The sequence below is a fragment of the Sphaeramia orbicularis genome, chromosome 13 (assembly GCF_902148855.1).
Source record: "Sphaeramia orbicularis chromosome 13, fSphaOr1.1, whole genome shotgun sequence".
Taxonomy (NCBI): domain Eukaryota; kingdom Metazoa; phylum Chordata; class Actinopteri; order Kurtiformes; family Apogonidae; genus Sphaeramia; species Sphaeramia orbicularis.
Window position 1 is genome coordinate 7,703,039 of NC_043969.1, and position 25,691 is coordinate 7,728,729.

Here is a 25,691-nt window from a genome sequence, read left to right on the forward strand (position 1 = left end):
TCATACTGCGCTGTCTCCTCTTGTGTGGTATCATTTTATCTTTTTTTTTTTTTCCCACTTTGAGATCATTTCCCTGCCCTTCAGCAGACTGAAGACTACAATGTTATTATGAAATGACCTGCTTCAGTGGAATTACAGAGATCAGGTGAAACATCCAGCAGTGAAAGGTTATTTAAAGATGTTATTTGAAGTTACACTATAAGCCACTACTGGGTTAGGCAAACAATAAGGTCAATGGATCGACTAATGATATTTTTCTGAATGTGTGAAAAAGAAAAAAAAAACATAGTTAGACCCTTCAGTTGATCTTCCAGCATATTGTCATAAAAATACCCTGTAAGTATTAAAAAATAAATATACTTAAAAAGCAGAAAGTTCTCACTTAATATGATAGTTATTAATGGAGGCATTTTAATATGATAGCTTATGAGGGAAAGCTAACTGAAGCTGATATATATATGTTTTTGCTCTTCAGAGTATTTCAACCTTCATACAACAAAGATTATTACTTTTCAATATTATGAAATCTGCTGCTCTAATAAAAAGTATAAGGATCCAAGACAACAATTACATACTGAATGAAAAGCTGATTAAACAACACACAAATATCTAAGTCTGCAAAATAATATTTCTACAAGCTTTTTTCATGCATGTGAGTATGATAAGTATTGAAATGCTCCAGTGAAAATGCATGTTTACAATACAAGTCAATGTATTTCCATTGAAAGGCAGCAGAGTAAAGCGACAGGCTGGACCCAGACAGACCTGCTGGAGGATGTCAAAAGGGTTTTCCACAGAAATCAAAAGGAGGATTAGAAATTGCGAGCCGCTGTGGGCTTTTCATCCAGCCAGACTGATCCGTCTTGTCAACACAGACGATGTGAAAAGGAGTAATCTGGCCCCGAGTGGCACAGTCACAGCTGAGCAGCTCCTGTCAAAAAAAACAGCTGACCTACCTGAGAAACGCAAGCACAGCAGACGCAAAGGGCAGAGTCACGCCATCTGCCTCTTATTGACCCCCATTCTGTTCTATTCTATTCAATACATTTTGTGAAATAGACTCCATCACTTTGTTTTAATTTGGTGATAGTCTGACTCTGGAATACTGCCTGATTATGGAAACTTTACTTTGGAATATGAAAAATCAGGGCCAAGTTCATATAGGTAACATTTGCAGAGTTATGATCTTTTCTGAAAATTTCCCCTGCAGAGTTTAGAAAAAATCCTCAAAGTTAGAGATAAAAAAAAAAAATCTATAAGCTGAGGAGAAAATGTCAGAAAGACTAAGAGGTCAAAGAAATACTCGAACACTGAATGACAGATCGCAGAGGGATGATGATGGTGAAGCCAACCACACTAATCATATGAAGCTATGCTATTTTTATCCAATGTTAGGATGGCTCTAGGTTGGTTAGCACTATCATCACACAGCAAGAAGGTTGTGGGTTCGATTAAAAAAACAAAACAAAAAAAAAATTAAAACCAGGATTTAAAATAAATGCAAACTAAATATAACTATCAGTGTATGTGGATGTTTTTAAACACTAAACACAGATGATTTGTTATATATTAGCCCCTTAACACCTGAAAGTATATTTAAAAAGATAATAAATAATTTGTGTTTTTGCTTTCAAGCAGATGCCAAGTTAAGTGGAAATTATTCATTTGACTATAGCACATAAGATAGATAGAAATTTGGGTATGATGCAAATTTGTGACAACAGGCATGATTGTCAATAGTAATCAAAAAACATCAAAACAGATTTTCTGTCTCAGGAGATGGAGATGGTTTTATCGATGCCACAAAATTATTTCCAGTGTCCTGAACAGGTATGTATCAAACCTTCCTGAACCCGCATTGGGGGAATACGTATCCTATCTTGGCTGATTTCATAACGGAAATGGTTTGATGCAAATTTGCAACAGTTGACGTAAAGGCGTTAAACATGTACATGCACAAAAAGTGGAAACGCACACCTATTTCTAAGAGCACATTTTTGTTCCTTTTTTCTTCCTGACTGACTGAGGCAAAAAAAAAAAAAATCACTCCTAAGAATGTGTGAATAAGGACTCAGGACTTGGAGAATACGTTAAAAAAAGACAACAAATGTGTTTGTGAAACTGAAATGATCATCAACACATCCCACTGCTTCATTTACCATAGGTGAGTTTAGCTCTGCTGACCTTATCTGTCATGCTCAAAGGCCACGATCAAACAAACTGTCACACACACAAACAACAGCCATTAGCGTTTGTATTAGAATTACTGAGTGATTGCATTAACCTTGATATAGACGTGACAAACAATGTTTTACACATCAAGTAGGGGAGAACAAAAGCGTGGAAGCAAAGGAATGTGGGCCTTTTTGTTCATCTCGGGCTTGTGATACTTGAGTAAGGTGTCGAATACGATGGAGTTTTCCATCTGCCATATATCAGTCACTGTTGGGCATCGACTTGTTTTGCTCATTATTAAAGAAGCCTTTGCTGTGTGTCATTCCCTTTCTCCTTCCCCTGCTTTTTCTATCCAGTAGAAAGAATAATGAATACATTTCAGTGCATTCTATTTCTTTTGTAGTTTTAAAAACTATAAAGAAATGAAACAAGATCAGTTTTTTTCCGCAGTAAAATGAATTTCTTTTTTTTTTTTTATAGTGATAGTTAAGATAATGTGGACAGAAAAATAACAACAACAACAACACATAAAGGGGAAATCAAACAAATAAAGAAACAAATAAAAAACAACAACAATGACAGAGTATTTGCAAACAACAGCAACAACATCATATTACAATGAAAAGGATCATAAATGTAAAGAGCAACTAAACAATATAGCTTGGTTGGGGGCGATAGAGAAAAGGGGGAGAGGGGGGTGTGAATGAAAGTGAGAAAGAGAGAGGGGGGAGTGAGGGGAAAATAAGAATTGTTGTAATAATACAAAAATACATAATAATAATAATACCAGTAGCCTCATTTGCTAGTGTAAAATGAATTTCAAAAGTCAGAATAGGTCTTATCCGAAATCTGTCTCAAGAGTAAATTTGTTCATAAAAAAATATTTCTGATCACATTTCTGCATTAGTTTATAGTATCATCATGAATGGATGTGCCTCTCATGCCACTAGTCAGCTGATAAATGAAAACATAATTTTATGCATTTAATTATGAACAAAATCTCTGCACACCTGAATGAGAGACAGATAGCAAAAGGTTGCAGTCTACCCTTTAGCATTTTTTTTAATTGGTCAATCATCCATTTCTTATGGGTTGCTGTATTGCAGTATTTTTCAAGCTTGAGGTCGGGACCCCACTTGGGGTCACCTAGAATTCAAATGGGTTCACCTGAAATTTCTTGTAACTGACCAAAAAAAAAGAGCCAAAAAACTTACTAATAAAAAATATATGGTAAGTTGAGAGAGGCAATCCCAATACATAAAGACATGACAAACTGTGAGGCTGAAACTGAAGCACTGTGGTACTGTTTATCTTTCAAATGTTCATTGTGACCAGTTTAAGATGCTGCAGCTCTTTCATAATTCATAGTTTGAGTTATTATTTGTTCAGTATTAATTTGCTGCCTTGTAAATACAAGCAGGACTGACTGTACATATCCTGGCCAAGGAAAATAAAATTTTCTCTTTGTGCAGTAATCTCAACCTGGTTTTTCTGCCTTTGTCCATAATAATACACATTATGTAGACTAAATGTGTCTAAAATTAACGTTTATTTGCAACACAGTCTAGCAAACTATTACATGATCAAAAACAAATTAATTTTAGCAAAAAAAAACAGTCTCTGTTTTTGAATATCTGGGGTCGCCAGAAATTTGTGATGTTACAATGGGGTCACGGGCCAGAAAAGGTTGGGAACCACTGCTGTATTGTCTGGCAGAATTATGATGGAAGCTGTAAGTGTGGTATTAAATCAAACCACGTATGTCAAACATGTCACTGATATACAAATATGAAGTACATGATTATGGAAGGAATTGTGCTAATTAGTTTTTGCAGCCTAAATAAAATCTCATTTATACCTCAGTTTTAGATAATAGATGCTATGTTACTAATTTATGATGCATTAAAAATAAGAATATCATTCAGGGTATCAATTTATTTTACTGAAGTACTTGTTTTCCTGTGGTACATCTGAAGGTTAGGGTTGCTGATGTCCCACTCACATGAACTAATACGCAGAATAATCTTCCATCTGATTAGCTGATAGGCCTACGGTGTCTTCACATGGCCCTACCCAGAGTTACTTTCCATACAAATGTTTGAGCATTCTTTGACAGAATCTCACATCAGTAACTCAAAGATCCTCCTAGATCAGTGTTTCTCAACCTTTTTTAACCAAACGCCCCTTTACGTCATTATGAGCCTCCTTATTCTGACTAACTTCCCCCGCCAGCCTCTTAACTTTCTCCTTCCAAACACCCCCCAGCAGTGTCCCAACACCCCCTGGGGTACCACCCCTGTTGACAAACACTGTCCTAGATGATGATGTAGTTGTTGCCTGCACAGATCTGAAGGTCAATTCTGAGCTAAATGTTACACTGATTCATTATCCAGCAGCTGTTTTCATAAAGATTCCCAGCATGAAGACTTGCTCTTAGTGAGTAAATTCTGAGGCATGTTCTAAGAGTTTCACCTAGAAGATAAGATTACATCCCAGTAAAGTTATTTTACAAAGAAATCCATTTTTAAAAAACTATTCCCAGACTGTTAAAGAGAAAAATATAAAGACTAAGATAAAAATGACAATGAACCATGTCATAAAACAACATAGAACTGTGGGGAAAATCAATGTCATTTTGCTCAATGTTGATGATTCATGTTGTACAAAAACAAATGGTTTTGCACGTTATGGGACCTGTGGCAAACAACGGATTTATAAATCACTGATGTCAAACATTTTTCATCTGACCTTTTTCAGCTCTTGTAAATCAAGACTTGTAGGACTTGTAATATCAGAAAAATATCAAACTGAAATTGTCCTGCAGAGATGAAAATGACTTAATGTAATTTTCAGTGTGTAGCAGAACCATCTAGAATTGGAGATCATGGAGGTTTTTCTGGTTCAAGACTGCAGCAGGTTAAAGTATTCAGAAATGTTACAGTCCATGTGGGATCCAACACTAACTATCTATCTATCTATCTATCTATCTATCTATCTATCTATCTATCTATCTATCTATCTATCTATCTATCTATCTATCTATCTATCTATCTATCTATCTATCTATCTATCTATCTATCTATCTATCTATCTATCTATCTATCTATCTATCTATCTAATTTGGTAATAATAATAATGCACTGATCGGCCTGTTTGGACTGTACTGTCAATACTTTTGACAGTGAACATTGCCAGTCACCTGTTCTGTACCTTTGAGGTACTTTATTGGAGTGCGATATAGGCTGATAATACACACTATATTATAACTTTTTGTATTTCAGTGATATTTCTGTCTGAAACAGCGCTATGCCAGTGTTCTCCAGTATTTTCCAACTGTCGCCTGAGGTCACCAGCTTTGTAGCTGTGACAAAAAAAAGGGAAACATTTCTTTTATCGTGCTTCATTTTACTTTGCAGGATGGTTTGACTCAGCCTTAAGGCAAAAACCGAAAAAAAAAAAAAAGAGTTCTAGTATATGATGAAAAGTAAAGGAAGAGCAGCTGTGCCACAAACAGCCAGACCAATGAAATGGTTTCAGGACTCCTTTTTAATGGAAGAGTTTTAGGAAAATAGAATATTCTACCTACTCAGACTCAGAAAACTACACTGTTGCCCTCAAAGTTAGAATAATTTGGTTTTCAGACGCATGCCTCTTTTATTCCTTATTATTCATATACATCAGTAATGACCTTTGACCTGGTCCAATGATTACATAATTCCACTTGCACTTTATCTATCTTTGCATAAGAAATCATGAAAACATATGAAAAAAACTGAAGAAAATCTACAAATAAGAGTGGTTAAAAAAATCAATTAAGAAATAATTTATAGGGAATGATAATACTGAAGCCAAAATGGATGTTTGTGAATCGATTGTGACTAAAAGTATCACATACTGTTGCTCAGAAGTAGTAAAGTGATGTTTGGATTGTTAAGAGTTGGTGTTTTATCCTATCAAACAAGTTATTTTCCATTAAAAGGAAATGGAGTGGGCATTTCAAGAATGCAACTTCTTGCATAACTTTGAAAAGAGCAGTTCTACAAATGTGAGGTTAAACTACAAAGAGTGTCAAACAAGATTCACACAAAGCGCAGGTATTCTAATGATTAACCTCCTCTTTCTAACGCACACGTTCTCTTTAACAGAATGAGTCTTTATGGGCTCAGGTGTGTATTTTTCTAGAACTCCAGCTCAAGTTGAACTCCTGACAGACATGAATAGGTTTCCTGTATTTGTTTCACAGCACTGCCAAAGAACTTCAAACACTCCAATGTGTCAGTGTTACATTTCTGAAGGATAATTCGATCAAATATCTGTGTTTGACCCCCGCATGGGATGTCCTTATCTTCAGCCAGCAGTTCAGAGCCTAGTGTATTTCTGAAAATCCATAAGTCTTAATGTTTGATCCGTTCAGTGGAGTGTGAGTTTACTTTTTTATCCACAAGTAGAATCTGAGGTACATGTTCCACACCTGAGATGCTTATCTTCTCTATTATATATCAGCTTTACACCACTAATCCATTACACATCTCAAGAAAAATATTTAACTTTTTACTCCAATGCATTTGTCTGGCAGCTTTAGTTACTGGTTACACTTCAGATTAAGGGTGAAAACCAAAATCATAGATGTGAACCATCTGATCAATGTGAAAAATCAAGAACAAGTCTCAACTAGAACATTAATTATATGTACGTATTATGCCAAGCAAAGCATGTTTATTTATGTCATACATTCCCCAGTGTAAGACAAGATTTCTCATGTAAATAAAAAAACATACTGAGAAAAATAATTACAAAGTGCTATAACAATACAAGACCAAAATATTAAAAAATAAAATAAAGAGGAAGTAGTAGAGTACATAAAATCATGATAAAAGAGAGTAGAATGATTTAAATACCATCTGACAAATTGGTTAAAATAATATATAGGTCTCCAGACTTACATAGCAATAAAACCTATAGTGTAATAAGAATGAACAAAGACTTCCACTTTGATAAGAAAAGGATGTAAGATATAGAGCTCCTTCATAAGCACACACAAAGTGAAATGTTTTCAATTTGGATTAAGAAATCACTACATTTATGGCAAATTAAAACTCAACAGGTAGTTTGTTCCACTTCTTTGCAGGTAATTGTTAATTCTATATTGTTTAGTCTGGGCTGTAGTCTCCACAATCCCAGCCTGTAGATTAAAAATCCTATTCATCACAGGTACATTCTGAGCCTAATCTATTCAGTGACAGCAGCACATTAAAAACTATTCTGTAACTAACTGGTGTGCAGATATCTTTAGATATTGGACATTGTGTGATTTTCTCTGTTCTGTCATTTCTGGTTAAAATTCATTTGAAGCAGCATCTTAAGGAGTTTCAGCTGTTTAATAGACTCTGCTGAGTCTATTAAACAACAAGAGAAGCCAAGAATGGGCTTCTCTTGGTCTTTTTAGGACACAAAACATTTAATTCAATTTTAATATTTTGGATATTTGCTGACAGTATTGATATGGCTGCTGAAGGTCAGATCTGAGCATGTTTACACACCAAGTTTATTAACTGAAAAGTAAAACAAAAAGCACGTAAGTGTGAACAAATCACTAAAATTATGTGAACAAATCTAAGAGGATTATTTTTGATAATCCTGCATGTTTACTCAAGTAAGTAAAGTCTTGAATGCAGATGTTTAAAGTGTAGTATTTATTTATTTTAAAAAAATTCTTTTTTTTTTTTTTTGACATGGACTATACATTCAAGTACTGTTACATTTAAAAACAAGCAAACAATGCAAAATAGGACTTTTAGCTATAATGGGTGATTTGTAAACTGTGCTCCTGGTTAGGCTCTCAATAAACAACCTTAAAACAAACATAAAACTACACGACAGAACAACATTAACCCTTACAAACCCACAACTATTTTTCTAACTGTTTTCAAATGATTCTTTGTCTTTCATAAGTGATTTATCAGTATTTATTATAATATTATCCTCTGCATTTGGCAATTTTCAGTGAAAAAATGATTTTTTCACATGTGTAATTTAAGAGTAAATTTAAAGGTTGTTAGATTAAATCAGGGCGGTGCAGTGGTTAACACTGGTGCCTCACAGCAAGAAGGTCCTGGGTTCAATTCCAACACCTGTCGACGGGGGTGGGACCTTTCTGTGTGGAGTTTGCATGTTCTCCCCGTGTCTGTATGAGTTCTCTCTGGGTACTCTGGCTTCCTCCCACCATCCAAAGACATGCACAGATAGGTTAATTGGTTAATCTAAATTTCCTATAGGTGTGAATGTGAGAGTGATCATTTGTCTCTATATGTCAGCCCTGCGATGAACTGGCAAAATGTCCAGGGTGTACCCCGCCGTTGCCCGTAAGTAGCTGGGATAGGCTCCAAGCGACCCCTTTGACCCTAGTGAGGATAAAGCGGGTTCAGAAAATGAATGAATGAATAGATTAAATTAGGAAAAATCACCTTTTTCAACAAAATATATCATTAATGGAACATAAAACTACTGTCTCCATCTAACCCTACATATATATATATATAGTATATATATATATATATATATATATATATATATATATATATATATATATATATATATATATAGTTAGTTAGTTAGTTAGTTAGTTAGTTAGTTATAGATATATACAGTATATATAGATGTTTATATATACTTTTATACTGTTGTTATTTTTATATAAATATTTTTAAGATATACTTTTACTTTTTTGACATCTTTATTGTTAATATTTAGATTTTTTATATTCATGCTGTTATTTCCGAATATTTATAGATATTTGTATATACTTTCATTCAGTTGTTACTGTTGTTATTTCTATACAGATATTTTTTAGTCAGTGAATGTATTTTCTTGTGGTTGTTTCAGCTGGATCAGTTTGGAAAAAAGGACAAGATATTAGTCATTTCAGACATTTCCTTATCACATTTTTACTTTTCCCCCCTTCTCAAATTTGTTTAATGAAATTGAAGAAAATCATCGATAGATTAATCGATTAGAAAAATAATCGATGCTGCAGCTCTGGTACTGATCCATCGTGGTTGTTCCTGGTTGACTGACAGCGGCTCCAGGTGGGAGGGTCAATCCGACTTCAAACCTCTAAGTCCCGCCTCACAGTGTGAATCTTGTTGGAGACTTGAGGCTATAAAATGAAGGAACTTAGTGTAACCGGGACGCATTTTCTAGCTGGAGTTCCCATAGTGAACTCTCACACACGGGCTGAACACAGTTTAATGCCTTAATCGCTCTCACAGACAGGTACTGGTCTCGGTTTGCTCCCGTTTCGAGCTGAAAACACTTGATCCAGTCGCCGGGTCGAACCGAGCAGAGCCATGGCAGGGGACGGCTCGGACCAGCGGGCACTGCAGTATGAACAAACTTTGGTAAGAGTCACTTGTTGCCTTCATGAACTTTGCACATAGGTCACATGAGGTTTAGCATATTCCACAGAAGAAACCCCTGTTACTCTGCCTGTCCGTGTCCGGGGACGGACGACCCACTGGGGGGCTACACATCTGGTACAAGCTAGCAACGTCAACCAGTAGTAAAAAGTTGTAAAGTAAATGAAGTACATGCGGGTTGGGGGGATGTGAACATGCCGAATTCAAGTGTGTGTTTTTAGGATTCAGCAAGTCCCTCCTGGAGTGTGTTTATTTGTCAGTATAAATTTGTAAACTAAAAATGACCACATTCTGAACGCAGTTCAGCCCGCTGTGCTTAGTTTTCGGCGTCGTCAGCAGCTGACATGAGCTTTAAAAGTTCTCAAGTGTCCTCTGTGCACCAAAAAAATCCATTAAAAGTACTGAAAGACACGTTTGATGATTGTTCAGCTTTAAAAGGTCAGTGTCGTGACAGGTCACAGTTTGCCAGTAGTATTGCACTCCACAGGTGGTCTACAGGTGGGTTTCAGAACATCTGGACCGGGACAGTCCCACACAGGCAGTGCTGTCGTTTGTATGGAGCCAAACTCCACTGGAAAAAGTGGACATTTAATGAAGAGCTGCACATATACATCAAACTACGCTCTTTGAAATCTTTACCCTAGAGCTATTTGGAATGTACCAAATAAACCTCTAAATTCGGCATACATGTCATTGCGCCAAGCAGTCATTTATGTAGTCATTATAAAGCATACTTTCCTGCACACAGTCCTGATCCTGCAGAAACGAGCAACCTGCATGATGGCTTTAAACGTTGACATTTTGTGAAATGCATTGCTTCTTGTTGCGTTATACCACTCAGTTTATTATGTGTGCCTCATTATTTGCAAAACAACATGAAGTCATGTTGTGTAACTGTTGCATATTTGTCTTTGACCAAATTAACTTCTTTGAATTGGAGTTTAGTCAATGATCTGCGCACTGAAATCTGCCCCAAGTCTGTGTGCGTCAGTAGGTGTTTTGCATTGCATGCAGCAGGAGGAGGTTATCAGTACAGTAGTGACAGGGCTTTCTGTATGTGTTAGGAGCTCAGCATGTGTGGGCTGCATTAATTAGCAACCACCATCCAACAATAGATCAGTTCATTGCTGTATACCAGCTTACAGGCGCAGAGAAAAAGCTGCTGTGTACATGCATCAAGTGTGGTAAGATAAGAGGCAAGTGCAGGTCATTCAGGTGTGAAGTGCTTGTGCAGAGCCCTTGAGTGAGAGGCAGCGATTGAATTTGAGGTTGACTGTTTACTGCAGGCTCTGTAACAATTACCTAATATTAGTTCCTTTTTAGTTTACATAATAGTTGTTGGGAATCATAGATTGTATGCATAGTCCAACTGAATCAATGGTTTGATATTAGACCTGTTTACAGCAGGGGGCTTTCAGACAGACCCAGACCAGGGACTGCTGTTACCCACTCATCAGATGCAATACTTGAAGTTATATTTAGTAATCAGTTGTGGCTTTGTAACTGATTAACCTGAGAAAAATACCTTTGATAACAAACAGAGATGGTTCCACCATTCCCTCTTGTATTTCTGTTATGTACATTAGTCACTACAGTGCAGCCTGTCCCTCAGAATGATTCGCCTGCAAGTCCTTGTACTCTGTGTGTAAGTGTCCAGTTGAACATTTCCTGACAAAACTTGTGTCAAGCCTAAAGAATCCGCTCTTTGAAGAGACTAGTTTTATAGGCCGACTGGACCCATTCAGTGGCAGCGAGGCTTTAAATTAAGAAGTGCCACAACTGTAACACTTCTTTGGGCCTCTGTTTCCTTTTCTTGAAAAAAAGTTTCATTGTAAAGAGCCCCCCCTTCTCACTTGCCTTCACCCCACCTCTCTGTGTGCTGTTAATCTGTGTGTGTTTGTGTGAGAGATTACACAACATGCGACCCGCTGATTCAGCGCTGGACGCTCCGTCACCCTGGCGGGGTCTCGTGCTCGGCTCTCTGACTCTGTAAAGGGGAATGTGCAACCTTGATCTGAATCCACTCCTGTGTTTGTATCTTTGTTACATGAACAGTGTTGTAACTGAATCTAAATAGAATCAAATAAAAATAACTACACAGTGAGAATAACCTCTTTTAGCACAAATGAGCTCTCCCTCTGCCCCTGGCTCCTTACCGTGGGCCGTAGTAACATGGTGTCTTGTGTGATACTGGCAGCCATGGTGCTTGTGTGGGTTTTGTTGTGGGCAGTGGATGCTCAAAGAGACCCAGTGTAGCTTGGCTGTGAGAGCGGCTGAAAGGCTGGCTGCACAAATGTTGGCAGGGTCAGGAGTAAGAAACGCTGACAAATAAAATCAGCTTCCCATATTGTTGATTTAGATCAAACTCATGTTGATCATTGTGGTGTGTTAAAAGGCACTGTTAAGATCTGAAAACACTCCATTAGATTACCACAAATCACAGCCCTTTGTACATCAGTAATCTCATAAACTACTGATTGTGAATTACTGTGGGGGTAATAGGATTAATTCAAAAGTTAATGTTTTTCTCTTGTAATCAACAAAACTCTACTCATAAAACAATGAAATGTAGTTTTGACAGGCAGCCTCACTTAACGGGTACTTTTCTAGATGTGGTCAGGCTGTAGGTGTGTATATGTTTGGGTAACACACTCTTAAAATGTCACTCAATAGTTAATAGTGTCTTGTGATCAAAGATAAAGTTTTATCAGGTGTTGTACAATAGTGTCAAATATGATCCAATCAAGAGTGAGAAGCTAATATTTATGACATTATACACTCTGTGGCAGGAGTTACACTTTAATAAAAGGCAATATATCTGAATTGCTCAAATTTCCAAGTCATGATAAAGCTTGTGTTTTTATGACTGTGTATGGTCACATAGCTACACTGTAAATGATCCAGTGTTTTTCCTGTCCTAAATCTGTGTGAGGTATTCTGCCTGACTGGAATTGAACAATGACGTCACGGTTGTCAGTTCTACTAATAAATGCAGAGATAAACTTCAGATGTAATCTTTGAGCTTTGGCTTCTCATATGTGAAGATAACTATATCTATTTAAGGCTGAACAAAATAGACAATGTGATTGTTATGAATTGTGATTTTTTTTTTGCTTTGGAAAAAAATCATTACACTTAAAAAATGATTTTTTTGGGTCTTCTTTTGCTGGGAGGTGAACCAACAGGCGTGTTGTAGAATGTGGATTTTGAAGTGTTAAAACCACTCATGGCCACCCGATGTTTGCTCATGAGGAGTCATTGTGGTCGGTTTGGTTTAATTCAGCCCTCTTCTGTAATGAAGAGACACTGCATTAATCACATTTTAGGGATATTAGAAGCTTTGATTGACAGGCATTTATGAGCAGTTGCATGTCTGCTGATATGAGAGCTGTTTATTGAATAAAATATTTTATGAAGGGTTGTCTGTCACTGCTATCTTTAAAATCTATACTATCTAGTGTCTGTTTCATAGGCAGGTTGTTATGATTCAGGCACTGCTACAGCTACAATAGTGGATTCATCAATGAACTTGCAAGATTTTTTTTTTTTTGACAGACAGCTCAACTCTACCAGTGCTGTCAGATGATTTTTTTTTTTTTTTTGACAATCAAATGCTTGAATATAACTGTTTTACCATGTCACCAGGCTAGCATTTAGCTTTAGCTTACTTGTCAAAATATGGTCATCTCAGGGTCCAAAAGGCCAAGATGATGACGGCAAGAACACAAACTGTAGCTTTCGGAATAGTAGTGGGTAACTGTGGTGGTGGTGGGGGTAGCTGTCCATGATTGTCGGAGCAGTGCAAAGTGAAGCTGAAGACACTTTATTATTCCGCTAACTCTCTGGGCCCACTGCATTGCTGTATGGGCCCGGCCCAATGAATTTTTCATGTTCACCCCCTCACAGCGCCCCAGCTATCACCTATGGCTGAATGTGGATCTAAGTTAATATTCCTAGAACAAACAGCTTCTGCAAACGGTGGTCCGGGCGGCCAGTTCCTCTGCACTGCAGGTTCAAGTTGAGGCTGGGAGGACCTCCCACAGAGGTGTTTTCCCACCGTTCCCAACCCTCGCGAGGGAGATCGAGATGCCCTGTATCCCCCAGGAGACAAAGCTGGCCATGCCTCGGCTCAGTGGTCCCCTGGTCAGGTACTCATGGTCTCGTTCTGAAAAATCGATCTCATCCACTATTACTCAAAAACGCAAAATTAAAATAAAATCAATCCAAATTGATCAATTTTTTTTTTTTACCCAGCCCTACTTCTGAGCTACACTCCATGTTGTGTGTCGCTCCTGCATCATATGTGTCACAATAAGCTTCCATATGAAACACAACCGTGGAACCAATGTTAGCAATAGCAAAATCATTTCAGCTCTACTTGCCACTATCACTACTTTAGTATTTCACTGTTGAGATGTCATATCTAGTTTTATCTGTTCCACTGAACTTCTCAGATTTGCGATGGTAAACAAAAAGGGAAAGGTTACATGACAAAGACCTGGTATAATGAGAGCTGTATTTGGGTGACATCAACAACAACACCTAACCCTAAGGTGACCCCGGTACCTGCGATGGCCAATTATCTTTAAAATCCACATGGAACCACACTTCACCATTGAACCTAATCATCTCTGACATTATGCTTCCTTTCTGACAGAGCCTTTGAATGTACAGTGTGTGCATGTGTAGAGGTTTGTAGTAGATTCCATCCTGTTTCATTACCCAACAGACTCCCCCCCTCATTTCTGCAAATCCTAATTTGTGATGTTTTATGTTCCTTCTCCTGATCTTGTTGCTGCTGGACAGATAGATTGCAACACCTCTCCTTTGTCTCGCTGCCTGGTTCTGATGGCTTGTTATTGTTATTACTCCATTGTCAGAATGGGTTTGGTAATGGTGTGTGTGAAGAGACATGGTGTCTGGGGGCTCGTGGTGTGACAACATTACCTGCATGCCTCTGCCTTTTTTTTTTTACATGTGTAGTATAGAACTGCAAGTGACTATGATTAATCAGTTAGTCAGTCGAAAATAGGCACAGTTTTAATAATCAATTAATCATCAAGAACTATTTTCAGTTAATTACAGCAAACATTGCCTCTTTTTGTCTTAAAGCTTTCTGAAGATGTCACTTAATTTTTTTTTTTTATCTTGTTTTTTTTTTTTTTTTTTTTTACACAGCAAACAATTAATTTAGGAACTTACTCTAAAATTCAGCAGCCTAGATTAGTTATATGATGTTGGATAAGCTGCCCAACAGATGACAAATCTTGGTCACACACAGAACTCTTTAAAAGATTTTGTTTTTTTTCATGCCTCCTGACTGCAGCAAAAGTTTTACGTAACTGCTTCCTTTGACTTGTTGTAGCTGGAACATGCTTGTCACAAAAAAGGAGTGTTTATTTCAATTACTTTTCTAATTATTTATTGCTTGTCTCTGTATGTTGCTGCTGCGGCTGCATGGAATTCCCATTCCACAATGCACTTCGCAACAAAATTCCGAAAAGGCCAGAGGGAAATTTCGGTTTGGAGTGTAAACAAACAGACTGTTTGCGATGGAGTACTCTTCGAAGTTGTTCACTGTGAGGGAAGTGATTCAGGTGCATTGGCATGGAAAGACTAATGGATTAGTGATAAGTAGGCTATCACTGGGGTTTTACAGATTTGGAGAAAAATTAGTGATGAGAGTCATACGCTGCTTTTAAAAAAAAGTTACTTTTCCAGCAAAGATATTAATTGAATGTAAAATCAAGTGTCTTCAACCACAGTCATTTGTTTTAACGACATGGGTTTTATGAATCAGCATTCACTACGAAGCCTCTGTGTGTCCAAATGGGTTATATCTGACGACCATGAAAAGCTGAAAAACTGTATTTTACCTGAATTATTTGCATGTATTGACAGGATTAGTGGTTCAACCAGTAGGTTAGTAGTTAACATTTTAGATCAGTAGATGCTTTTGGTTGCCAGCAGCTGTTTGGATCTTTGAGGGTTAATGGATGTGGACTTAAGTATAACATCCATCTACAAAAGACTTAAACTGAAGTCATTTTAAACTTTGTCAACGTCTGTTTTGGACTTAGTGCTATTCCCCTCAGCTCTTATTTACTTATCATATAGATGTCCATTTTAGCACTGAGAAAATTTAAAGGATTGGGGTTAGAATAGAGAAAACAATAAACAGTGACTTTTTCAACAAAAGATAAAATTAAAAATGTACAAACAAACATCTGCATCCACTGTGATTCAAACTACATGGGTTTTGACAAAGTCCAGTGGTGAATCAATGATGAATGGTGAATCACTGCTGTAGAAATTTATGGTGTTTCCACGTTCAGTATGAAGCCTCTGAACGTCCAAATGGGTCATATCTGATGCCAGAGAAAAGCTGAGAAACTGCATTTTTGCTGAATTATTTTCATGTATTGATAGGATTAATGGTTCAGATGTTATTAACCTTTTTAGATCAGTAGATGTGGGTCAAATAAATATTAGTGTTTCTTAACAGGGGCGGTACTGCCCCCCAGGGGGCGTTGGGTAAATGTCAGCGTTTTGAATGAGAAAGCTCAGGAGGGGTGCTCGGGCACACAATCATCACAATGTATAAGTATTTATATCAGCACCAACTTCGTTTATTTTTGGGGGGCAAGAGGCTCATGATGAGGTGAGGGGGTGTTTGTTCAAAAAACGTTGAGAACCACTGATGTATTTGAATCATTTAATTTTGATTTCAATTGGTTTAACAATAACTAAATTGAGTGAAATTGTAGGGATTAGTTGGAGCTTCATTTAATCATAGACATGACTTCATTTTGCTGGTCTTTATATTGTATTATATTGTATATATTGTGTAGGTACTGGTGCCAGATTATTTTCAGTGTCGCCTATAATATAATTTTCAGTGGACGTTTCAATCCAGACATCCTCAAACATGTCCAATCCCAACATGAACATATCTTCAGATGAAATCGGTGGCTGCTCTGATAGCTTATTTTGAGCAGTTATCCATTCAATGCACAGCTGCTAACAAAATACACAATTACACCCACATGAACCCTTTCAACTTCACTGATCATTTCGGTGCAGAGCCAGCATGTAGCTACAACCCTGCAATATAGCACCACATGCTTAAAATCAACATTCACCCCACACATTAGCAGATAAACAATAAGTTTTACCTAAGAAATGACTTGCTGTAATCTGATGTTGTTGTGCATTATCAGGTCCAAGATCAAGATCCCAAAAGTAAATAAATTCCTCCTGTGGCTCTTCTTGCAAATGCTGTTGGTCCCAGGGAAGCAAAGTTTGATAATAGAAGCAGTCGATTCACAGTTTTTTACCCTCCGAGTTTAACCTTTTTATAGCAGTTTTATGATGACTTGGTCTTTGTAGCTCTTTTCTCTGATACTTTCCAAACCTGTCGAAGCTCATTTTTCACCCAAACCAGTTGCTGTTGACTCTCCATAGCTATGGTAAACCAAGGGACTTTCTTCAGTGCTGGAGAATGGTTTGCCCTCAGGCTAACTGGGAGAAAAGACCTTTGTAACCATAATGGTCAGTAGCACTTGTTAACAACAAATGAGGAAAAACACACAAGTCGTAATTTGGTTTGTCGATTACTGGCCTGGCTGACGCCTACATGTTCTGAGTGCCCCCGTAGTAGTAATATGTCATAAACCCTGATGGATACCTGCTCAAAAGATTGAAAGGTAGGAAGATGTTATAAAAGCAGGACTTCTGATTTATGATCAAGAACATGTCTGTAAACCAAATAAAGCTACAAGGAAGTGAAACCACAGAAGAAGAGAAGTTTAGGAACATAATAGTTTGTGAGTGCATATTTTTTCCTGTGTGTGTTATGTTCATTTGTCTTGCTGTGACACTGGGTAATTTGTAACTCCATGTTATTTGCCTCATTGTGGTAATTGGGATTTATGAAGCTGCAGCCCTATCCTTGGAAATTTCCTGTTGTTTGCCCTCACCACTCCTTATTTCAAATAAGTAGGCCTTGTGGATACAGGTTTTTATTTTTGCAAAACAGGTCGACAACTCCTTGACCTTTGTTTTTATTGTGCGGAGAATTGGGCACTTGCATAATGTTTGCTCAGAGCTAAGTTGTGAATTGCCCAGCTTTCATTGTAGATAAGCATCAAAAGCCTAAAGCAGTTTTTTTTCCCCTCTCTTTGCAAAAGATCAACCCTGGCTATTTTTTATTTGGTTTGTTTTGCTCTCTATAAATGACCTATCCACCTCTATTTACTTTCTGAACAAACAGTCATGATGGATTTCCTCAGACAAGGTTCACTCGGAACGTAGAAAGATCTTAAGCTCTAAACACAAACATTTGTACAACGCCAAAAATAAAAGAACAAAGTCTTCTCCTTGAGGGACTTTAGCTCTTTGTAATAACTGCTAATTTGGCAAACACTCCATGAGACACAAGAAATGTTGATGGTGTTCGTAGGTGAAAGCAAACGTGGACTGTGTTTGATCTAAAAGGGACTCGGACATTGACCACAAAGGCTTTGTTGCGCTGATGATTAATTGCAGTGAGATGAAGAGAGAGAGAAAAAGCTCAGTGGGTCAATAAATTAGCAGATGAGCTACTTTCAAGTTGTGAGGCGTGTCTCTTGATTAGTGCTGTTGAGTTCTTTGTTCCTCCTATCATGTCTTTAACAAATATGGATTCCAGAATGGATGAAATACGGATCTATGGTGGTTCAGTGATAGCCCTCATTAGTGCTGATTAATGCTTAGTGCTCAGGAGTGAAATGTCACAGAAACACACAACACACAGCATCCACTAAGTGAAAGCAAAATGAAATGCACACCAGATTGAGATGGATGTCTAATGTACTTTGGATGGAGAGCTGAAGATGTTTAATGTGGCTTTGTATACCATGAATGTCAAAGTCAGTGGTATGTCTGATTTGAGTAGAATTGGAAAACCTGGGTTTGTCAAGATTATGAGGGCTGCGATTAACTTAGTGTCATTTTTATGATTTAGCCTATTAATCTGCAGATTATTTTTGTGTGTATTCATTCATTTGATATTTTTATACATAAAACATCACAAAATAGCAAAAAAGTTATTGTTAGTTATTCAAAAAGCAACACAACCCCCAAGAAGAAGTTCACTAAGACATCGCAGGTAGAAGAGTGTCAAATTCATTCCTCTGAAAAGTTCTAAATTGAAAATGTTTTGCCTTTCACCCTTGAAAAATGAACATTATTCAATTATCAAAGTAGTCAGCAGACATTTTTGTGAATGACTGATTAATAACCTGTTACTGTATGTGTGTGTGTGCATATACATGCATGTGTATTGTATGAGTACAACACTTTTCACAGTTTTGTGGAGTGTTGTGACAACAGGTGGCTGTGAATCTGCTGGGCTTATCTTTTTCAGAAAAAAAAGGCCTGACTGACTATTTTCTCTGTTTGATCCTTTGTCCAGTCTCCATTTACCAGATTTTTCATCGTACAGCTGAAGTAGATTAACCTGTACTTTTGGAAAATGCAACCTTATGGAGGCATAGGTTTTTTATTCTTCTTTTTTTAACCAGTCTTTTTATACAAATCCAACAAATACTTGTAATTTTCCTCCTGTATATTGCAGCAAAATCTATCAAAACAGCCCATGCTGATATCATCTCAACCCCTAAAGACATAGAACTATTTTTGTGTCGACTTCCAAATGAATATCCAAATGGGTCATATCTAATGCCAGAGAAGAGCAGAGCAACTGCATTTGGCTGAATTATTCACAGGTGTTGCAGGGGTGGGTGATATGGACAAAAAAAAAATCCTCAATTATTTTTAAAAAAAATTTCCTGATAACGATAATCTGACGATATCCTTTAAAATGTGAATTTCTTTCTTTCTTTCTTTTTTTTTTTTTTTTTTTTTTTTGTTACAAAAAATGCTGTACAACTACTTGTTTACCAGGACAACTATGGATAGACACAGCGTTTCAGAACAACAGCTCGTGTTTTTTGTTTTTTAAGTGCTTCATACATCTTCTGCAAAACGTGTGGGTGGAGGTGTAGTAGTTATATATGTGGGTATGCGGTTCATAACTAATGTAACCAACGCTGGGGTGAAACGAAAGTGAAACCTAACATTCTTTCAACGTCCGACTCCCGGCTTCTGTTCCTCTATTATTCAGCGGAACTTGCATGAAATTTTCACAACGTCTAACCTGTATCCACTGGACCCCCTCCACTTGAATTTGTCACGTTTACCCCTCTTTACAGCGCTCCAGCTTGCATATAATGTTATTTTGACTGGCATCAGTCTGGTCAAAACCAAACCATTTCCAGACTAGTGATATGTACCCATGTCTGCAATGAAATTGTCGGCTTAGACACAAGACTTCTGTATATTTCCTCCATGTAAGTGTTTTGGGTGCCGCCGAGTCACCACAAGACTGAATCCTGTCCGCTGATTGGCTTCTGAGGCACGCATTTGGCCAATGAGTACTTTCATGAGCCTCTCTGTTACAGTCTATGCACCGTCTTTTTGTTTTCATTTCGAGACAGTATGAATACTTGATAATGTAAAATTGCACGTCATCAATTTAACATTTACGATATTATCGTAGGTGATATTTATCGCCCACCTCTAACGTATTGATAGGATTAATGGTTTAAAAATTGTTAAAAATTTTAGATCAGTAGATGCTTTTGTCAAGGGCTTTAGCGGATAAAGCAGTGATGTGGGTGAAATACATTGTACACCTCTGTGCATCTTACAGAGATTTCATTTCCTGCTCTTGGTGAATATCCTGACCAAGTTGGATTTCTCAGTCACAAGTTCAACTTTTGATCTGATGATCACTGAGGACTCTAAAAAGAGGGCTGTGAAAATTGGAAAGTTTCCTGAAATAATGGGATGGTTGATTTGATTTGATTGCGTGCATTTTACAACTGGGTCACACAGTGATCAGCTGAGCATTGTGTCTCCTGGTAGAGCTGTGCAGTGGGATAAAATGGGCAAACAGAAGGAGAAGGAATTAATAGTTTAATATTAAAAAAAAAAAAAAATCATTTAGCTGAGTAAAATATTAAAGAAGGGAAGAGAATATTTTAGAAAGTTAACCTTTTGGTTTGTAGTCTGGAAACATGTAATTTTTCATTTCTCTTTTTAACCGTATTCACAAATCTGTTGTTTGACACTGTTGTTGTTTGTTGCAAACTGTTGCAATTTGGAGACGCCCACACAACAGAATGATGAGGCTCTGTGACAAAAAGTTAGTGCATTAGTGAATATAACGCAGGCATCCCCTGTTCTGCTGTATAGTTTAGTACTGTGTGTATTTACAGGAGTGCACTTGGCTTAATTCCTCTGTTTATAACTGCGATAGTTTCCAAAAATGAATGAAGAAGTGTGAAGGTGAGAGAAAAATGTTTAAGAAATGGTCCTTTATCTTACAGAGAGAACAGTGTCATAAGACAGAAAGTGACTGGCCTAATACATCTGTTTAAGAAATAACCAGGACTTAACATCAATCATCAGAAGCTGAACAAACTAGTTCTTTGTGTCAAACATTGGTTTAAATCTGTCCAATAAATCTGGTCCCATAAATAATTTTTCACATGCCTGTACCTATCTTGTCCAGTATCGGCAACAGGATTCAGGGAAACAAATGCACTGGTTGTAACCCACACCCTTGTGATATCTGTTTCCATCTACACCACATCAGGAGCAAAATGTCTGCAGTCGCATTTCCATTTATATGAGCTTTTTGGTGAACAATACCTCCTTTTTTTCATACCTTATCGTCTGCACACAAGTGGGATGAGGATTAAAATGCTTTTTCCACATTAGAGAGAATAGGAACAGAAGTCAAAGAAGTCGACCTTACTTTAACGTGTCTTTTCTGTATGTGTGGTGATCTCATACAGTGGGCAACTACTTCTGCAAATCGCTGTCAGCCTCTGTGTGTCTAAATTACATAACAAGAAGAAATCACTTTTTTTGCTGTTTGTGTCGAGCTCAGCTGGTTCTAGCATGGCTTCAGTCTGGGCAAACACAGCCGAGTCACTTGAGGTGACTGCGACCCATGATAAGGTGTAAATACAAAGTTGACATATCAGCGGATGTTCAGTTCATTATCAGCGTGTGTGTGTGTGTGTGGTGTGTGTGTGTGTGGTGTGTCTGCTGTGAGATTCTGTTTTATCTCAAGCACATTTTGATAAAGGCAAGCTTGTTGATGGATCAACTGTGTGTCAGGGAAAGAAGAAGACACAAACTTCAGAAAGAAGCTTTAGAAGTCGGTGGCATTTCCCTCTGCTGTTTAAATGCTACCAGGGTGCAGACACTTCTGTTCACCTTGAATGAGTTATGTATCTGTGCTCTGCTTGTGATGCCTATAAACCTGTTTGAGTATCTTTGTCTAATTCTCCACAAGGCTGTGTGTGTGTGTACATGTTTGTGTGTGTCTTCTTCTCTCTTTAGTAAGTAGAAAGCTCATTAATCAATAATACTGAGGGAAAACGGAACCAATGCTGCTGCTTCATTACTAAGTATCCTTTTGTACTGCATCAACACTTCCCATATATTCAACAAAACATTATTTCTGTATTGTTGTTTTTCATGTTATTCTAACCTAGCAGAGTGTATTTTTCCACCACTATCCAAACTACCTTAATGTTTTAATTATTCAAGTGGAACTGGAATATTGACCCATGTGACTTTTGGTAAAACGACGTGATCTGCCTCTTAAAGCTCCTCTTTTTATTTCAGAGGCTGTTACAATGAGATAGAATTTTGTAAATGCCAGAGGTTAAAAAATCTAACAAATTTAAGTAATTTTTGTTCTGAGTGTCCCAAGGCTTATGACTGAAAAATCAGTCAGTTAACATATTGGTAAATGCATTTTACTGAATTAGTAAGGTCTATTCTGTTACCTAAACCCACCATTGTAGTTTAAGTCCAAAATTTGTACTAATGATGGAGACTAAGAGATTCATTGAAACTATTAAAGAAAATATGTTTACTTTTTGATACTACAAACCTGAACAGGGCTGATATGACTTGACTAAAATTAGGGCTGGGCGATAAAACGATAATGGTATACATTGCAAAATAACTTTTCCTCGATAGAAATATGAGACATGCTCGACGCAATTCATTTGTCCATGTTTTGATGGACATAAAGAACAACCAATCCTAATTAAGCAGCACTGCACTGAACCAATCACGCTAGAGCCACGTCAAGTTAGGTTGACGCACACAGCACAGGCATAAGAGCCAGCCACAGCACCAAGCTAATGGTTGGGCTAAAAGCGGGAGATAATGAGGTGTTCCCTTGGGAGAAAATTTGACCGAGAACTTGGGCAACTGGGTTACTGAAAATAGGGGTGTAAAGGTGCACTCGTTTGCACCGTACCATTTCATTTCAGGGCCTTCAATACAGTACGGGGGTGCACTGAACAATACATGTAGCCTGTTTGAAGAACAGGAGTCGAACATTCAAAGCATGTTAAGTTTCAATTTCTGTTCACGCTAGTTACGGTAGTTACGGAACGCACCCCCACGTATACCCCCGGCATTGTTTCGTAAACATCAGTAATATTTTCTGGTAACACGTCAAATTTCATAACTCATTTAAGAGCCACACAGTAGTATAAAAACTTCAGCTGTGGAGTGACACTTAATTGTTTCAGAATATGTTGCATTTTACTTGAATTCATTGATTTGACATTGACAAAAGAATTCATATGTCCATTTTGTTTCTGTTCTCTTGTAAAATTCGAAAGTTTTAAGATTTATTTTTAGAATCAAGATTTTATTTATTTGGAGTTGACCAACAAATTTAAACAAATTGGTCTGTTTTGTTTGTGTTCTCTTTTAAAACTTGAAAACTTTGCCTGCTGGTCAGAACCTTTAAGTTTTAAATATATGTACCTGTTTTAATTTATCTGAAATGGGTTGTATAATGTTCTTCAGCACATCTGCCATGTTCAAACCTTTGACAGAAATAAATCATATTAAATCAAAAATAACTTTCTGATGTCTTCACATCTAACTATGATAACGAAAATTTAAGCTAGACAAAAAATAGTGATTTGATTCATATCGCGATACATATCAATATCGTGTCATTAGGGCTGCATGATCATTCATTCATTCATTTTCTGAACCTGCTTGTCCTCACTAAGGGTCAACGGGGTCGCTGGAGCCAATCCCAGCTACTTATGGGCGAAGGCAGGGTACAACCATGGACATGTCGCCAGTTCATGGCAGGGCTGACATAACCGAGACACACATTCACTCTCACATTCACACCTATGGGCAGTTTAGATTAACTGATTAATTTATCAGTGCATGTCTTTGGATGGTGGGAGGAAACCGGAGTACCCGAGAGAACACACACAGACATAACATGCAAACTTCACACAGAAAGGTCCCACCCCCATCGAACCCAGGACAATTCTTACTGTGAGGCACAACTGTGTCACCCTGCTGCGTGATTAATCCATTTTAAATCAAAATTGGATTTTTTAATAAGGATGATTTTTTTAAAATGAGGGAAATCGTCAATTAATTTAATCTCTCTCGTGTCTCTGGGCACGCGCCTCCGGGCTACCATAGGCTTCTCCTCCTATCTGTGAGAGCGGTCTTTCACAGAAGTCCGTGTAATGACCACAAACCTTAAATCTGCGATGGGCCTGCTGCTGGGCCAATGTAAGCATGGTCCATGCACGGATCCCCAATTCAAAAATAACTGCATGGGGATCACTCATGTCACATTGTCCATTGCATAGATCTGTACCATATCGTCTTCTTCCGATCCGGGTCCAGGCAGCGGGGCCAGTAGCCTGAGCAGAGTAGCCCAGACACCCTCTTCCCAGCCACACCCACAAGTTCTGGGGGAATCCTGAGGCGTTCCAACGCCAATCCAGAGATAATCCCTCCAGTGTATCCTGGGTCAATTTAAATATAACTGCATGGGGTTAACTCATCTTGCATGGTTCAGCTGTGAAGAGAAGACTTCTAGTTGCAGGTTTCATCAGTCCATAACACCTTCTTCCAGTCTTCAGTAGTCCCCTGGCGGTGTTTCATGGCCCAGGCAAGCCTCTTTTTTTTATTCTGAAGTCTCAGCAATGGCTTTCTTGCTGCAACTCGACCCATCAAACCTGCAACTCAACGTCTTTTCTTCAGTTGAAACTGAGACTTTCTTACTATGACCACTATTGAGCTGTGCTTGAAACTGTTGTCTTGTGAGTCACCTATCACGCAAGCTGTTGACTCTCAAAAACTTGTCTTCTGATTCTGTTGTGGCTTTGGCTCTGCCAGACCTCTTCCTGTCAGCATTTCCCCCAGTTTCTGAATGCCTTTTGATGGTGAAGGAAACTGGACTTACTGACACCTTGACTTTCTTGTCAGTTTCTCTGTAGGAAAGACCTACATTTTTAGTGTTATGATGGTCTGTCTCTCTTCTATCGTTAATTGCCTTTTCCTCACCATTTTTGTAGTAACACACTACTTTCTGCAGTACAGTACTGTTCAAATAATGCTCACAACGGTATGGTACCAAAGTGTGTTCCACTACTACTTTTATGCAGACAGAGGGGTTGTAAGTAATTAAGAAACGTTGGGACACCTGTAGGAATTGGTAGCACCAACTTTCGAGGCTTGATCAACCTCCATTGCTGCAGAACTCCTTTAAGTTGTAAACCCCATTTCTTGTTCGCCTTTTGTATAATTCTGAAATGTACATTTTTTTTTCAGTTTGTTTAACCTTACCTTTTTTTTTTTTTTTTTTTTACCTCTGGCAGTTCACCGCTTACCTTTTGTACCATTTCAAGCTGTTCATTGGACTTGAACTGCTTGAATTTCAATACAAAATTGGAAAAATTGGGGTGTTCTAAAACTTTTGACCGGTTGTGTATGTATATATTTATTTTAAGTTTGGCTGTCAAAATTAGTTTTGGTTGAATGAGTCTTGTCTGTAAAGTTGTATCATATGTTTAAGGTAGAAGATTCTAATCTGCAGGACAATATTGCAGGAAAGAGATATTAAAGAATATAAAGAACAAAGTAATAACATTTTGGCAGACACTGATGTTTCTGTACTATTTATGAAGTAAAATCTTG

At 37.7% G+C, this 25,691-nt stretch overlaps 1 protein-coding gene across 2 annotated transcripts in view; it reads left to right on the forward strand.

Moving 5' to 3' along the window:
• The first annotated feature begins 465 nt into the window (after nt 1-465).
• Nucleotides 466-25,691, forward strand: part of clcn2c (chloride channel 2c) — a 212,325-nt gene continuing 187,099 nt past the window's right edge. Inside the window, exons 1-2 of one of the 2 annotated variants that reach the window (XM_030152536.1) lie at nt 466-476; nt 9,353-9,572. In XM_030152536.1, the coding sequence (XP_030008396.1) occupies nt 9,522-9,572 (51 nt within the window). In that variant the 5' untranslated portion in view covers nt 466-476; nt 9,353-9,521. Of the gene's footprint in view, nt 477-9,325; nt 9,573-25,691 lie in introns of those variants that run through there. The other variant, XM_030152537.1, reaches the window with a different exon arrangement.